We start from the raw sequence: 14,976 nt of genomic DNA, 5'->3' as shown, positions 1-14,976 counted from the left end.
GATGTGGCGCTGGTCCCGAATAGTCCCTTGGGAAGTACTCTGGGACACGGGTTGAGGCCAGCCGGCCCCAGCCCCGCCACATTTGACCCTTGAGCCACGAGTAAAGCCCCCCACGCCAGCTTGCTTTGTTGGCGTACACCGAACATGGCGATTCTGGAGGTGAGGAAGGGACAGACATGATGACTGATGGCAGTCATGAGACAAGATCAGTCAGCCCAACCTCCTCCGCATTTTGTCCCCAGGTGTTGGCCAGGTCAGGGATATATCAGCGAGGTCGACACTTGACCAGCATTGAGGTGGGAAGACTTCCGCATCGGTGCACACTCGAGTCAGCTAATTGGCCACTGCCCCGCGCTCGCCTCCGCTGGCGGTTCAAAGGCACCAACCTCGTTCGCCGGTTCCTTGAGAATACGACCTGACTGGCCAGTGATCTCCGCTAGATCTTCTGGAAGGGCCTTCAGGGAAGGGAAGTCGCGCCTGCTACACAGTGCACAGCACATTTGGGGCCTGGATGCGCACCAAACCTAACCAGAAGCGGGCAAGCTCGACCTTAGCAGTTCCTTTCAACACGCCCACGGCGAAAAAGGGTCCTGTAACCGGTGCCAAACCAGTGAACGAACACGTATTCTGTAAGGCAAGGTACGGTACCACCCAAAAAAACCAGGACACTTCAGATCGCCGGCCCTGCGCTCGACTCTCTCGCCAGACTACATCCCCCTCCAACAGAACAGGACACCTTACGTAGTGGAGGTCAAGAACCGCGTGGAAACTCTTGGTGTTTCTTGTCGTTGGCCCAGACCCATTATCGTTGACCCGTCGTTGCCTCCTAGCCCCACTGCCTACGCAATAAGATGCCTTGTGTCTAAAGCCTCTTCAACTCTCGTCCCTACTTCACCTTTTTCCAAGTCCCCGAATCAAGGCGACTGATTCTCCCGAGCAACAACACCAGTCCCTCCCACCGAGAAAACTTGAGCGCAAGCACGACCGCCATACCAATCCTTTGAGGACCTCTTTCCCCGAACGCAGCCACTCTCTGCGCCCCGCGCGCGCCTTTGCGATGGAGGACGCCTTTGCGAAACCTGTCGATAAGGTCCTGGCTCACTTTGATGTCGACGTCAAGACCGGCCTCAACGACGACCAGGTCGCCTCGCTGCGGTCTCAGCACGGCAGAAATGGTAGGTTTCTCCCCCGAGCACTCTTTCATTCTTTACCTTGCGCGCCTCTGCCTGTCGAACTTTCTGCGAACCAAGCTGACGCAACCTCTTTTTCGCAGTGATCCCCGAGGAACCCCCCACGCCCATTTGGGAGCTCATTCTGGAGCAATTCAAGGACCAGCTCGTCATTATCCTCCTGGGCTCGGCTGCTGTTTCTTTCGTTCTTGCCCTTTTCGACGACGAGGAAGGCTGGAGCGCATTCGTCGACCCAGCAGTGGTACGTAATCCCCGGGCCGCGCCCCCCCACCTACCAAGACTTTCCAACGCTAATCATGCCGGTATTCCCAGATCCTCACCATCCTGATCCTCAACGCCGTCGTTGGCGTTTCGCAGGAGAGCAGCGCCGAGAAGGCCATTGCCGCTCTCCAGGAATACTCGGCCAACGAGGCCAATGTTCTCCGCAATGGCCACGTCTCTCGTGTCCGGGCCGAGGAGCTCGTGCCCGGCGATATCATCACCGTCAACGTTGGCGACCGTGTCCCCGCTGATTGCAGGGTTGTCGCCATTGAGAGCAATGCTTTCGCCATGGACCAGGCCATCTTGACTGGCGAGAGCGAGAGCGTCGGCAAGGATCACACCGCTGTCGTCAATGACGAGAAGGCAGTGTTGCAGGACCAGGTCAACATACTCTTTTCTGGAACCACCGTCGTTGTGGGACGTGCCAAGGCCGTTGTCGTCTTGACCGGTACCAGCACCGCCATCGGTGACATCCATGAGAGTATCACTGCCCAAATCTCTGAACCTACCCCTCTGAAGCAGAAGCTCAACGATTTCGGCGACAGTCTGGCCAAGGTCATTACCGTCATCTGCATCCTCGTCTGGCTCATCAACATCCCTCACTTCAACGATCCCAGCCATGGGACCTGGACCAAGGGTGCTATCTATTACCTCAAGATTGCCGTGTCTCTTGGTGTCGCCGCTATCCCCGAGGGTCTGGCCGTTGTCATTACCACTTGTCTGGCTCTGGGCACTCGCAAGATGGCCGCCAAGAATGCCGTTGTCCGCAGCCTGCCTTCAGTCGAGACTCTCGGCAGCTGCAGCGTCATCTGCTCTGACAAGACCGGCACCCTGACAACGAATCAGATGAGCGTCAACAAGGTCGTCTACCTGAATGAGTCCGGAACAGACCTCATCGAACTCGATGTCGAGGGTTCTACCTTCAGCCCCAAGGGTGCCATTACTTCCAACGGCCAGCCTGTGAAGGACCTTCCCCGCTCATCCCATACTGTCCGCCAGATCACCGAGGTGGCTGCTCTCTGCAACGATTCCAAGCTGGCTTACGACCCCAAGACTGACTCCTACTCCAACGTTGGCGAACCTACCGAAGGTGCTCTCCGCGTGCTTGTCGAGAAGCTTGGTCCCAGCGCCCCCGCTAGCTCAGCCCCTGATGCTTTCCTCCACCACGCCAGCGCTCACTACGAGAACCAGTATCGCCGCCTCGCCACGTATGAGTTCTCTCGTGACCGCAAGTCCATGTCAGTTGTTGTCCAGAACGGCAAGGAGCAGAAGCTTCTTGTCAAGGGCGCGCCCGAGTCTATTCTTGAACGCTGCTCCCACACGCTCCTCGGCGCCGATGGCAAGCGCCAGGCCCTAGACCGCAAGACGCAAGACCTCATCACCAAGGAAATCGTCGAGTATGGCAACCGGGGCATGCGTGTCATTGCTCTCGCCAGCATTGAGAACGTTGGCAACAACGCACTTCTGAAGAACGCAAAGTCTACCGCCCAGTATGCTGAGCTTGAGCAGAACATGACGTTTGTTGGTCTCGTCGGCATGCTGGACCCTCCTCGTGAGGAGGTGGCCACTTCGATCCGCAAGTGCAAGGAGGCTGGCATCCGCGTCATCGTCATCACTGGAGACAACCGCAACACCGCCGAGAGCATCTGCCGTCAAATTGGCGTCTTTGGCGAGAACGAGGACCTTACCGGCAAGTCTTTCACTGGCCGCGAGTTTGATAACCTGACCGCTCGCGAGGCCATTGAGGCTGCCCGCACCGCTTCTCTGTTCTCTCGCGTCGAGCCTAGCCACAAGTCCAAGCTCGTTGATCTTCTTCAGCAAGCCGGCGAAGTTGTTGCCATGACTGGTGACGGCGTCAATGATGCCCCTGCTCTGAAGAAGGCTGATATTGGTGTTGCCATGGGATCCGGCACTGATGTCGCCAAGCTCGCCGCTGACATGGTTCTTGCTGATGACAACTTTGCCACCATCGAGGTCGCCATCGAGGAGGGCCGTTCCATTTACAACAACACCCAGCAATTCATTCGGTACCTCATCTCGTCCAACATTGGCGAGGTTGTCTCCATCTTCCTCACCGCCGCTCTCGGCATGCCCGAGGCTCTGATTCCCGTCCAGCTTCTTTGGGTCAACCTTGTCACTGATGGTCTCCCTGCCACGGCCCTCTCGTTCAACCCCCCCGATCACGACATCATGAAGCGCCAGCCTCGCAAGCGTGACGAACGCCTTATCGGCGGATGGCTTTTCTTCCGCTACATGGTCATCGGCACTTACGTCGGCCTGGCCACTGTTGCCGGCTACGCTTGGTGGTTCATGTACAACCCAGAGGGCCCGCAGATTACCTTTAACCAGCTTTCCAGCTTCCACCGCTGCTCGACGCAGTTCCCTGAGATTGGCTGCCAAATGTTCTCCAACGACATGGCCAAGTCAGCCTCTACCGTTTCCCTTTCTATTCTCGTCGTCATCGAAATGTTCAACGCCGTCAATGCCCTGTCCTCCAGCGAGTCCCTGTTCACCCTTCCTCTCTGGGAGAACATGATGCTCGTCTACGCCATTGCTTTGTCCATGGCTCTTCATTTCGCCCTGCTCTACACACCGGTTCTGCAAAGCCTGTTCTCGATCCTGCCGTTGAACTGGACCGAGTGGAAGGCTGTGCTGTGGATCAGCGCTCCCGTCATGTAAGTTTTACCGTTCTTCGGTCAATAGATCAGTACTAACACAAGCCAGTCTTATCGACGAGGGTCTCAAACTGATTGAGAGGTCGTTCTTCATGCAGACCAAGACGGTTGAGGCAATCAAGGCAAAGAAGGCCCAATAAAAGACGAATGTAGAGGGTCGTTTCGGGCTAGATCGATAGAGAAATGTACCATATCATAGAGCGAGCGAGATACATTGCTTGCCTCGAGCTCTCTGCCTGTAAAGACTTGATAAGCCGTCTCAGACTGCCAATCGTTCGAAGTAAAAAAAAATACACAATGTTCTTCTGTTGCATTACCAGTCATGTTTCAAAATTCTGCGACGTGTCGACCATGTCTATTGATCATTACGCCGGGTCTGTTGATACAAGATACACGCGCACATGATGAACCTGGGATCTCTGTCTGCCCATCCAGCATGCCGATGTAACGTCCTGCCACGCTCTCCTGTTCTGCTCTGCTCCCGCCTGCTGCTTGTAAAGAGTGTCTTAGTCTTGCCTGCCCTTGAGTAGCCTCTTGGTAACCTTGTCCTTCTCAATGATGTAGACGTGCGCGCCCCAGCCGGACAGGGCGTCGCGATCGACGGCGTTGAGAAGGGACTGAGAGATGGTCTCGAAAAGCTCATCGGGGCCCTGGAAGATAAGCGAATTAATACCCCGACAACCGCTGCAGTGGCTGCACCGCCACAAGGAGGAGGAGGAGGAGGAGGAGGAGGAGGAGGAGGAGGAGGAGGAGGAGGAGGAGGAGGAGGAGGAGGAGAGAATCTCACCAGATCAGGCTCCCACAAGCTCTCGCACATGCCAAACAGCTGCTCGGACGCCGTGCCGGAGACGATAAAGTCCTTGGCAAAGTCGATGCAGCCGATCGAGTCGAAGCCGCAGATGAAGGGCTTCCCCGTCTTGGGGTCGAGGCCGGCGACGACGGGGGAGACAAAGTAGGGGCCGAAGCGGCGCTCGTAGAGGGACGAGGAGACGAGGTTCGCAAAGGTGCGGGGCGCGATGTTGCGCTCCTCACGGAGGCGGTACATGTTGGACTTGTAGCGGAAGAGGTCGCCGACCGTGGTGACGTCCGTGGCGAGGCCCGTGAGGCCGAGGAAGACGTCGCCGTACTGGAAGATCTTGGGGAAGTTGTTGGACACGGTCAGGGCCTGGAGGCCGAGGCGCAGGTCGCAGGCTATCGCGACGCAGTCCTTGCCCACCATTGCCACGCAGGCGCCGCCGTCTAGGATGAGATTGTTAGGGGGAGGGCTCGAGGGAGGAGGGGTTTCAACGGACTTATGGAGAAGGGGGAGCTCTGGGAGGGTGATTAGCTGGAGCCGGGGGGTCATTGAGGGTGCTCGGTGATGGACATACCATGTTGGCTCTGTGGTAAGGGGACCTCTGCAGCTGTTATCGGATCGGGAACGCTGTCGGGATACTATGGAAGGAACGTCGTGAAATTCGTCAAGTTGCGTGATGGTGCTGCTGTCGGGGAAGGTCGTCACGATGGATTCGATAGCTGCAGGGTGGGAAGGTCGGGGGAGGTTGAATGCCAGTTGCATCGATTAGCCAGCTGGAGAGCAAGGCAAACACGACATGGCGCGGCAGCGGTGGTCGAGATTGACCCACTTATCTTCTTGTGGAGCTCTATCATTGGTGGGAGCTTCTCAACCAGGGACGCTGAGATAAGCCCCGTTCGCCTTACGCATCCCTCGATAACAAGATGCTGCCTGCGGCTCTCCGCAATGTGGTAATATGCTCTCTCGCCGAGACCACGACTTTGGCCTGCGAGAAAGACTACGTGTTTTCGGCCTTTTGTGCGCATGCCAGCTTGTTGGCTTTACCACCTGTATCTCACAAATTCGCAAGCCCGGATGCCGAGCTTCGGTCCGGTTCCACCGAGTTCGACCCTCATTATCAAACGTACCACGTTCACTGATGACCTATGCTACGACCGCTACCCCACCAAGCACCACTTGACCCTACAGTGAAGCAACCAGCGACGACGGTCCAATTCCTGATTCCTAGCAGGGTGGAAGTTGACACTGAAAGATTTCAGAAGAAAGACACCAATACAAGAAAGACTTGCATCGGATCATGGCGTCTCACGTTACCGTCATCGCCACTGACTTGCGCCGGACAACGGTCAAGGTCAACCCTGGAACATACATGACAGACGTTCTCCAAGAAGCTTGTAAGAAGCTCAACCTCGGCAGCGACAAGTATCTCCTCAAGTATGTCCATCGTTGACCTCCCTCCAGCCCCACACTGACAGGACAAGACATAAGCAGAAGCAAGTCGATCTTTCGGTTCTTTGGCGCCAAGCAGGCCTCATCCCCGGCGCAAAGCTTGAGCTCGTCCAAAAGTCAAACACACCGTCCGCCGTATCCGTAGCCCTTCAGCTCCCCTCCCCCGAATCCAATGCGACTCCAAACGGACGTGTTGTCGACAAGTTCTCCAGCGAGTCCTCATTATGGAAAGTCCTGCGCCAATTCGAAACCCGGGTCTCGAGCCAGGGGAAGAACCTCAACCTGACGGCGCGGGGCGTGGCGCAGACAACGGCTGGTGGCCAGACTGGTAGCGGCCAGCTGTTCTACGAAACACCGGTTCTCAACATCATGGGCAGGGAGCTGGCCTCCTTTGCGGACTTTCAGAAAACCCTGTCCCAGCTGGGGTACAACTCGGGCAGCGTGTTGATACGCCTGTCGTTCAGAAAGACCGACAAGACGCTGTTCGAGTCCATGACGGAGATTAGTCAGTTCTTCGCGGAGGTGGAGGCTGAAGAGAAAGAAGCCGCGGCCGTGCCTGCAACTACGGCTACCGTCCCTGAGACGGTGGCGCAACCCGAGCCTGACAGCACGCCTGAGCAGTCAACGGATGCTTCAATTCCTGCACCGGCTTCAGCTCAGCCCGAACAAACTCCAAGCGACGCCATGGATGTCGACCCTGCACCAGTCACCTTGCCTTCAGACCCGTTGCAGCCAGTGGGCGTCTTTCAAGCGCCCACAGGCACGACAATAGCCGCGGCATCCATGCCCATGTCCGAAAGTGACTTCACGCCGTCCATCCAGCAAGCGCAACTGCACCAGGCGCGACTCCTGCAGAGCTCCCATAACAAGCACCTGCCATCGGATAAGGAGATCGAAGAGAAGGCGCAAGCCGAAGAGGCGAGACTAGCCTCTGTATCCTCGGTTCCTGTCAAGGTTCGTTTCCCCGACAATACATCAGCTCAATGGGTGTTTGGTCCGGAGGCGACTGGCGCTGTGCTTTACGAGGCGGTGCGGTCCGTCATGGCCAATGGCGGACAAAAGTTCCGGCTCGTGTTGCCGGGAGGCAAGGATGTCGTCAAGGATAGCCAGGGCCCTAACACTCTCCTGATCCACGACTACAAGATGACGCGCAGCGTGCTCGTCAACTTTGTGTGGGACGACAGCGTGCCGGGGGACGTGAGGAAAAAGGCTTTCTTGAAGGATAGCGTTGCACAGCGCGCGACGGCAGTCAAGGTGCCAGAATTGCCCAAGGAGCAGGAGGTGGACGACCGGGTTCCGGTTGTACCGAGCTCCAAACCAGAAGGCAGCGATCGGGGGGATGGAGGCGCAGGGAAGAAGCTACCCAAGTGGCTCAAGTTGCCTGGCAAGAAATAGACATCGCCGACAAGAGACATGATGAGAGGGCACTTAGAATGATCACCACAAGACACAAGCGATGCATATGAATGAAAGGGGAGAGAATGAAGGCGCAAGCTGGAATTTCCTTGCTGAAATCGTTGGTATTGGTATTTCTCATGACCTGCTAGCCGCCACTCCGTGAAAGCCGCAGTAAACCGTTGTATTTTCCTCAGCGGAAAATGCCATGAGGGGTCCTCTTTTTTCTTCTGTAGGACCGCTGCCATTTTGTCGCCCGCACGCCGAAACCCAGATGCCCCTATTCAACTTCCCAGACCAACCCACTTCGAGTCGTGAAAGCATTTAGTGGGCGGCACGGCGGGACTCAGCGATGACACGCTGGAGCTCGTCGACCTTGCTCTTGGCGCGGCCGAAGGTTCCGAGCTGGTTGTTGGTGTTAGTATCAAGTGCAGAGCAGCCGTTGTGTCGTGGGACCTTACCCTCTTCTTGGCGAGCTTACGGGCGCGCTTGTCCTTGCTGTTGCGAAGGAGTTCGATAACGCGGCGCTCGTAGGGGGCGAGGCTGGAGACCAGTTAGCATCTGGGCTTGATTCAATTTGCAGAGCGAGCGCAAGAGGCAGAGCCACATCGATCAGACGGCAGTCGGCGAGCAATGTTGATTGTCAACATCATTGCTCCCAGACCGCCGTCTAACCCCAGCCTTTGCCTCCGCCTCCTGCCGCTCCATCTCATAGTGTGTGACGTTAACGTACCCAGAGACCTCACGGACAACCTCGCGGACGAAGGTGGTGCGCTTGCTGATGCGGCCCTTCTGGGAAGAGATGCGGGGCTTAGCGACGCGAGGGGTGGTCTTCTGTTAGATTGAATGGCTGGTCAGCCTTACGTTGTCCATCGTCTGCAAATGCGAGCACAGTTGCTCAGGGAGTCGGATGCAGAGATCCTCCAGGAGGTGAGACACGTACGTGACCCTTGTTGAGGCCGACGGCAAGGCCGGTGCGGGTGGACTGTTCCTTCGCCATTGTTGTCGTCGGGTTGGGCGATGTTGTCGTCGGTTGTCGTTGGGCGATGGGGGGAGGAGAGGGAAAGGCTTCTTCGGGGTCGCGGCGGGATAATCTGAAAATTGGCCAGCTGGGGGGTGGGGCCTGGACGAAAATTCGCAATTTGTGCGGTCACGTGGGTGTAGAGGGTAGCGATGATTTCTTGTGTGCGTCGTTATCGATAAGTCTAGACTTTGATCTGGGCTTTTAGCGAGCTGAGCTTGGGGTCCACCTGGTTCAATCCACTTGTACTGGAACTGTAGCCTCTTGAGGTCGTTGCCCGGTGGCTTTGCCGTTTCCACCTCTTTATTGAATCATGATTGCTACGGCACACCATCCAGAACTCTGAACACGAACCGCCGTTATCACCAAAGCTGTGATGAATTTCTCAGACCACCATGTGGTCGGTTTGGCCGGAGGTGACACGACGTGACTAATACTGCAACTGGCCGAATTTACTATCAGGTCCGGGTGCTTGGCAACAGTGCACTGGCAGGCGGCCTTGGTCGGGGTTCCCCAAGGCATGATTTCTGTCTGAAGCAAGTCCCAGGGTGTCATTCGTTAAGCTGCACCGCACCGTCTTGCGTGTCCTCAACAGCCGCCCATTTTTATGGCCCACTCGTTGATATTCGCCGGGCCCGCCGGCTGCTGGAGCCCGTTTCCCTACTGCGGCCCAGCCCCTGAGCACTGCTTCCTTATCTGGCTGTTTGTCTCTCTTTTGGGTCTCCTCAACAGCGACATAGCGACCAATCGGGCTCATGTTGATGTTGTAACGGGAGACGCATACACGACGGGATCTACAGGTTAGTGCGTGGCTGTTCTGAGCGACCCAGCTGTCTCGAAACGCGACACATCATAGCCCACTCTTTTTGCTCCAGAGATCTCCAGGAGACCGCTGCTGGACTCATCATGGTGATAGGCCGTCGCTTTAGAAAGTGACGCTGGCAGGGACTAGGTGGGCATTTCATGGGCTATTGCATCACAGATCTGCGCAATACCTTGCGGTAGGTTCTTCCCAACTGTCGGCCTCTGCAAGGGACGGCGGGTGTCTCTGGTCCCATAAAGAATCATTGTTTCCTTACGGGCAGAAATAGCTGGTCTCTCCTTCCATACCTGCTTAGGTACTCCGCGCTTCTCAAATCAATATTCTTCGTTTCAATACACATCCATATACACCAGCATCTCCCACCTGTGCTCGCTATCCCTACCACTCAGCGGTAGCCAAATTTGACACCATGAACCAGCTTTTGTGCCTCCTCCTGGCAGCGACTCCTGCCGCCAACGCCATGGCAGCCTACATAGCCTCCCTCCCGCAGGAGATAGCAGCTCTGGTGGCCACGGACGACTGCCAGCTACCCGACGAATTCAGCATCCAGAACTTTGTCGCAGATTCGGCTGACGGCGGAAAGACGCTGGACTCGTATGAGTTTGGCTTTCTCGACGACAGCACGACCGTAGACACATCCTGCCTCTTCAACTCCACATCCAAGGCCGTCAACAACGACGGGAGGACTCCAAGATACAGCTGCAACGACGCTCGTGTCAACTTCATCTGGCAAAACGGGTCCCTGACGCTGATCGAGGGCGTATGTGCTGGTGAAGATGGGTAAGATGAATCAAATATTGCGATACTGCATACAGCAACTGACGTTCCTTTCAGTGCGGCTGACTATGAGGCATCTGGTACGGCACCCGTGGCTATTACATGTACCGGCGGCAATGGCACAACCGCCAACAATGCCACAGCTACCGCTGCAAGCAACTGCAAGGCCGATTCGGCGGACATCCAAGCCAAGTTCTTCAGCATCCAGCCTGCGCCACCCAAGTTTGAGTGAGTTTCTGGAAAGGCTGAGGGGGGGCACAGGCTTAGACAATAGAATAAACAAGGAAGGCCGTAATGATTCTTGAACGATCAGGACGATTGGCGTATCACAAATCAATAGAACATATCACCACGTCCAGATCACGAAGGCCGCCCAAATCCGCTGGGGATCGGGGAATAGATGAATGTGAAGCGGTAGTTAAGCGATCCGGGGGTGGGGTCGATCCCCATCCAATGTAGCCACTCAGGCTGCACCATCAGGGGGGGATCTCTGCTTGGCAGGTGACTGACTGGAGTGCCATATGACCTCACCGCATCAACGACTTTGGCACGATCATCCTCGTGCACCAGACGTGGTCCGCGTTGTCTCAAGCATCCGCTGTCCACTCGCGACGTTGGTTACGATCGCTGTCCCGAAACCATCCCAATCATGTGTCAACGAAGGCATTGATGCAACCAACATTCCTCTCAAGACGATACTCTCTGTCGAAACAATCAACCCTGAGCACCTGAAAGCGCTCCAACGCCCCTTCTGCGCGAGGCAACGATGGTCTTGCGCCACGCCTTGCATAGCACATAATCGTCCAACTCAACCCCTCAATCCATACGATCACCATGCGGTTCATCGCCTGTGGCTTTTCGGGCCTGGTGCGATTTGCATCCTTACTAGCCCTTGCTCTCAACGTCGGCGCAACTATCAGCCAGCGACCGCTGGGCGGCGGGTCAGACGATGATGGACGACAGCCCGTCTCTGTCGCTCTGTTCTCTTCCCTCGAGCGCATGTCCCGCTTGGTTGATATCGCCTATTGCGTCGGAACCACAGGCGTCTCCGAGCCCTTCTCCTGCGCCTCGCGCTGCATCGAGTTCCCGACCCTCGTCCTCGCGAAGACATGGAATACCGGCATTCTCATGAAAGATAGCTGCGGCTACATTGCGGTTGACCACGGCGTCCGCCGTCCCGATACGAAGGAGGATGAGCGCGATCTCCTGGGTGGCAAGGCAATCATCATCGCATTCCGAGGGACCTACAGCATCGCGAATACGGTCGTCGACCTGAGCACCGTGCCGCAGGAATACCTTCCCTACCCGTCCCCCGACAACGGCGGCGAGACCGCCAAGGCACCGAGCCACAAGTGCAACAACTGCACCGTGCACCAGGGCTTCCTCGAGTCCTGGCAGCAGGCCCGCAAGCTCGTGCTGCCGGAGCTCGAGGCGCTGAAGGCGCAGTTCCCCGACTACCCCGTCCACCTCGTCGGCCACAGCCTCGGCGGCGCTGTCGCCATGCTGGCGGCGCTCGAGCTGCGCGTGTCCCTCGGCTGGGACGACCTCCTCGTGACGACCTTTGGCGAGCCCAAGGTCGGCAACCAGCCGCTGTGCGACTACGTCGATGCCGTCTTTGCGCTCGACACCGAGGCCGAGGCCGCGGGCGCCGCGGACCCGGAGAAGCGCGTGTACCGCCGCGTGACGCACGCCGACGATCCCGTCCCGCTGCTGCCGCTGACGGAGTGGGGGTACCGCTCGCACGGCGGCGAATTCTTCATCACGAAGCCGGACCTGTCGCCGTCGGTCGAGGATGTCGTCGTCTGCCGCGGAGCCAGCGACGATCAGTGCATCGCGCAGGGCGACGTCGAGGTCGAACAAGTAGAGGCGGTGGCCGACGAGGTTGTGCAGCAGGAGGAGGAGGAGGAGGAGCAAGAGGAAAGACTCGCCGGGGCCGTCGAGGGGACGGCGCCCCAGGAGCGCAGGTGGGTCAAGAGATTTCCGAGCGTGCCGGCGCGCTTCAAGCTGTGGCAGCTGTTCTTCGCGCACCGGGACTACTTTTGGCGCATCGGCCTCTGCGTGCCCGGCGGGGACCCTGCGAACTGGGGCCGGGAGAAGTATCCTGACGGCCAGGGGGGTGATGACGACGCCCGGCTGGAGGAGCTTTAGAGGACCGATCCGCGGGCGAAGCGACACGTTGAGCTGTAAACAGGATGATGTGGCCGAAGCGAACATATGGGAAAGGGGCGCACAATTGCAATGGCGGGTTGGAGCGATCATAGGTAACGAGACTGCTGCCTGGCCCCTTGTATTATTTTAAACCAGTCTGAATGTAGTACGATTATGCTTTTTAAAACTGCTCCCTGCATAATAATGGCCTCTTCGCTGCTGACGGTCATTCTGTTCACAGAGTGCCATGCTGTTGCTTCGATAGTCGTACGACGTCGGGCTGGAGAGACCAGATACTGCGGATCGCCGACACTGACGCCTCAAGATCAGTCCTTTTGCCGCCTGGATTGACCATAAGAGTCTAGACATGGCCTTCTCAAAGGTTTCCGAAATAGGTGCCAATGTGCCAATGTGCCAATGTGCCTTGGCTGCTCCACAGGTCTATACTGCATAACAGCATGAACAGCTGCATGGGTCCTGCACCGGAACCCACGCATAAACACAAAAACAGACTCGAAAACACACAGCAACTTGGTGCTTTTGGATCTTGGCAGTATGCCCTGTCGCTAATGACACGGTCCCATGCGTCCAGCCAGCAAGCCAGCAGCAAAATGTGCCCAGCAGATGATCAGCCCAAGTGGAGTGAGTCTCCACAAGTTCTGTGAAGGGCGAGGGACGAGGAGAGAGCTGGGTCGTGAGCAAACATGTGGCTTACCTCAGCCCGTCTCTTCCACCTGGAGCCGACTGATACCACGCTCCAGACTGTGTTTCAGACCCATTTTGGCGTGGCCTCAACGGTTAGCGCCGGCCGCGAATGATGGGCGCAGGGCGCTGGTCATGAATCTATGAGAGACGAGTGCAACTGTCACGTGGGCCATCTTTGTTGTTTTGTGTCTAGTGGCAGAATGCGGACAAGGCGGGGAGGGCGAGAGTGGCTGTTGATTTATCCAAGGGTTGCAAAGGAGCCAAAACAAACAAGAGATAGGTACCCTCCTTGCCTCCCTCCCTGGGTAGGTACCTACCTACCTACCTAGGTATGGGTAGGCAGGTAGGTACACTGGCAAGACTGGACAGATAGTGATGAGCAGCGCAAACTGGCGCCGCTCACTGCAAGGTCACGCCCGCCCTGCCCTGCCCCCCTCCCGTGGTGAGGTGGAAAGTGGAGATCCGGCCGGCCCACGGCAGAGAGTGGTAGGCAGACAGGCGTGGCCTGGCCGCTGGTGCGTACCCAGATTGCATCGTCCGCCGCCCGTCGCCAACCAGCGAGCCAGCAAGCAAGCTGGAGGGGTGGGCGGGCAGGCGGGCAGGCGGGCTATGCACTAGTGTCGGGGGCCACGGTTGAGCTTGGGCTCCCACTTCTATTTTTCGACAATGATGGTCCGTGAATGGGTAGCCCAGCCAGCATGGCGACATGAGGATGCCCCAAGCTGCAATCTCGGCATCCGAAATCTCGTGGCAGGCGGCAGAGTGAGGCGGTAGACGAGGGGATTCTTGATAGCGGCGGGATCAAGCAGAAGTGGTGGGTTGGACGAGATGATCCAGCTGGTGGGGGGAGAAGCAGAACAGGTCGGGACTCCATGCCCCTCCCTCGTGATTGATGAGGTGCCAGCGAGCCGGCGAGCAGCCAGTCATCAGGCGGCAAAGGCAGATGAGGTGTTCAACAGGAGAACGAACTGGAGCCCCAGGAAGCGAGGCATTGCTGGCTCGGCCCCTCCAAGAAAAAAAGCCCACGTCGAAAGAATCCCACCGTACCTACCATACTATCTACCTACCTAGGTACAGTAGGTACCTTGGTGCGTGGCCGGGGCTGCTGGTACTGTCCCAAGCGTCCACAGATGCGGCCATGGCCCCGTCTCTGCACATGTCCATCCGTTGATGCCCGAACCGCCAGCCGCGAGGAGCCAGAGCCAGAGCCAGAGCCAGAGCCAGAGCCAGAGCCAGAGCCAGAGCCAGAGCCAGAGCCAGAGCCAGAGCCAGGAGCCAGGAGCTAGGAGCCAACAGCCAGCATGTCGAGGGCAGGAGACAGCGGCCCCCGCTTCTCCCCTTGCCCAAGCAAAGAGGAGAGCAGGAGCAATGAACCAGCCCGATAAGTGTTTACCAGGCCGGGTAAGGTACCTAGGCAGCTACCTACCTTAGGTACATGCCTAGGTAGCGTAGGAAGGAAGCCAGCCACAGCTTCCCCCCTCTTATTCCTGCTCAAGAGAGGTACCTCTCTACCTGTGTAGGTAAGGTAGATAGGTAGGTACCTTACCTGAGTCTGGCCTTGCTTCGTGACTTCCCACCAGTTGCCCTCGCCACCCCGGAAGCCCAAGCACAACCCCCCTCGCCTGCATCCCCGAGGAGGAGATTAAACGGTGGAGGTCGCGTATAGACCAGGACCCCGGTCACCGGGGGCCACCACCAGTTCTCCAGGCGTGGAGATGGGGCTGGGTTGGGTTGTA

At 57.5% G+C, this 14,976-nt stretch overlaps 6 protein-coding genes across 6 annotated transcripts; 4 read left to right on the top strand and 2 right to left on the bottom strand.

Moving 5' to 3' along the window:
- Positions 1–1,057: 1,057 nt before the first annotated feature.
- Positions 1,058–4,437, top strand: VDAG_03132 (calcium-transporting ATPase sarcoplasmic/endoplasmic reticulum type; the record flags this gene model as incomplete). Its single annotated transcript, XM_009656997.1, has 4 exons — positions 1,058–1,175; positions 1,274–1,431; positions 1,503–4,126; positions 4,176–4,437. The coding sequence occupies 4 exons, from the start codon at positions 1,058–1,060 to the stop codon at positions 4,264–4,266; spliced, it is 2,991 nt and encodes a 996-aa protein (XP_009655292.1). The 3' UTR covers positions 4,267–4,437.
- A 195-nt stretch (positions 4,438–4,632) lies between these two features.
- VDAG_03131 (proteasome component PUP3) lies at positions 4,633–5,471 on the bottom strand (the record flags this gene model as incomplete). Its single annotated transcript, XM_009656996.1, has 2 exons — positions 4,633–4,743; positions 4,914–5,471. The coding sequence occupies 2 exons, from the start codon at positions 5,469–5,471 to the stop codon at positions 4,633–4,635; spliced, it is 669 nt and encodes a 222-aa protein (XP_009655291.1).
- Positions 5,472–6,219: 748 nt separating this feature from the next.
- VDAG_03130 (uncharacterized protein) lies at positions 6,220–7,766 on the top strand (the record flags this gene model as incomplete). The annotated part of the gene is made up of 2 exons (XM_009656995.1): positions 6,220–6,356; positions 6,398–7,766. 2 exons carry the CDS (start codon positions 6,220–6,222, stop codon positions 7,764–7,766), a joined length of 1,506 nt encoding a protein of 501 aa, XP_009655290.1.
- Positions 7,767–7,847: 81 nt separating this feature from the next.
- VDAG_03129 (uncharacterized protein) lies at positions 7,848–8,811 on the bottom strand. Its single transcript, XM_009656994.1, has 4 exons — positions 8,710–8,811; positions 8,500–8,600; positions 8,228–8,309; positions 7,848–8,171 (listed from the first exon to the last, which is right to left on the bottom strand). The coding sequence occupies exons 1-4, from the start codon at positions 8,764–8,766 to the stop codon at positions 8,091–8,093; spliced, it is 321 nt and encodes a 106-aa protein (XP_009655289.1). The 5' UTR covers positions 8,767–8,811; the 3' UTR covers positions 7,848–8,090.
- Positions 8,812–10,070: 1,259 nt separating this feature from the next.
- On the top strand, positions 10,071–10,619 carry VDAG_03128 (uncharacterized protein; the record flags this gene model as incomplete). The annotated part of the gene is made up of 2 exons (XM_009656993.1): positions 10,071–10,390; positions 10,445–10,619. 2 exons carry the CDS (start codon positions 10,071–10,073, stop codon positions 10,617–10,619), a joined length of 495 nt encoding a protein of 164 aa, XP_009655288.1.
- Positions 10,620–11,221: 602 nt separating this feature from the next.
- VDAG_03127 (lipase) lies at positions 11,222–12,535 on the top strand (the record flags this gene model as incomplete). The annotated part of the gene is made up of 1 exon (XM_009656992.1): positions 11,222–12,535. The coding sequence occupies one exon, from the start codon at positions 11,222–11,224 to the stop codon at positions 12,533–12,535; it is 1,314 nt and encodes a 437-aa protein (XP_009655287.1).
- Positions 12,536–14,976: the final 2,441 nt, after the last annotated feature.

This window comes from Verticillium dahliae, genomic scaffold (assembly GCF_000150675.1).
Source record: "Verticillium dahliae VdLs.17 supercont1.5 genomic scaffold, whole genome shotgun sequence".
NCBI classification, from domain to species: domain Eukaryota; kingdom Fungi; phylum Ascomycota; class Sordariomycetes; order Glomerellales; family Plectosphaerellaceae; genus Verticillium; species Verticillium dahliae.
The sequence above is the reverse complement of the archived record's forward strand: the minus strand, read 5'-3'. Positions and strand labels throughout refer to the sequence as shown.

Coding starts and splice junctions, on each gene's coding strand:
- VDAG_03129 (XM_009656994.1), bottom strand. CDS start 8,766: ATGGCGAAGGAACAGTCCACCCGCACCGGCCTTGCCGTCGGCCTCAAC. Junction 8,310..8,499: donor GTTGTCCGTGAGGTCTCTGG/GTACGTTAACGT, acceptor ACTGGTCTCCAG/CCTCGCCCCCTACGAGCGCC. Junction 8,172..8,227: donor GTAAGCTCGCCAAGAAGAGG/GTAAGGTCCCAC, acceptor ACCAACAACCAG/CTCGGAACCTTCGGCCGCGC.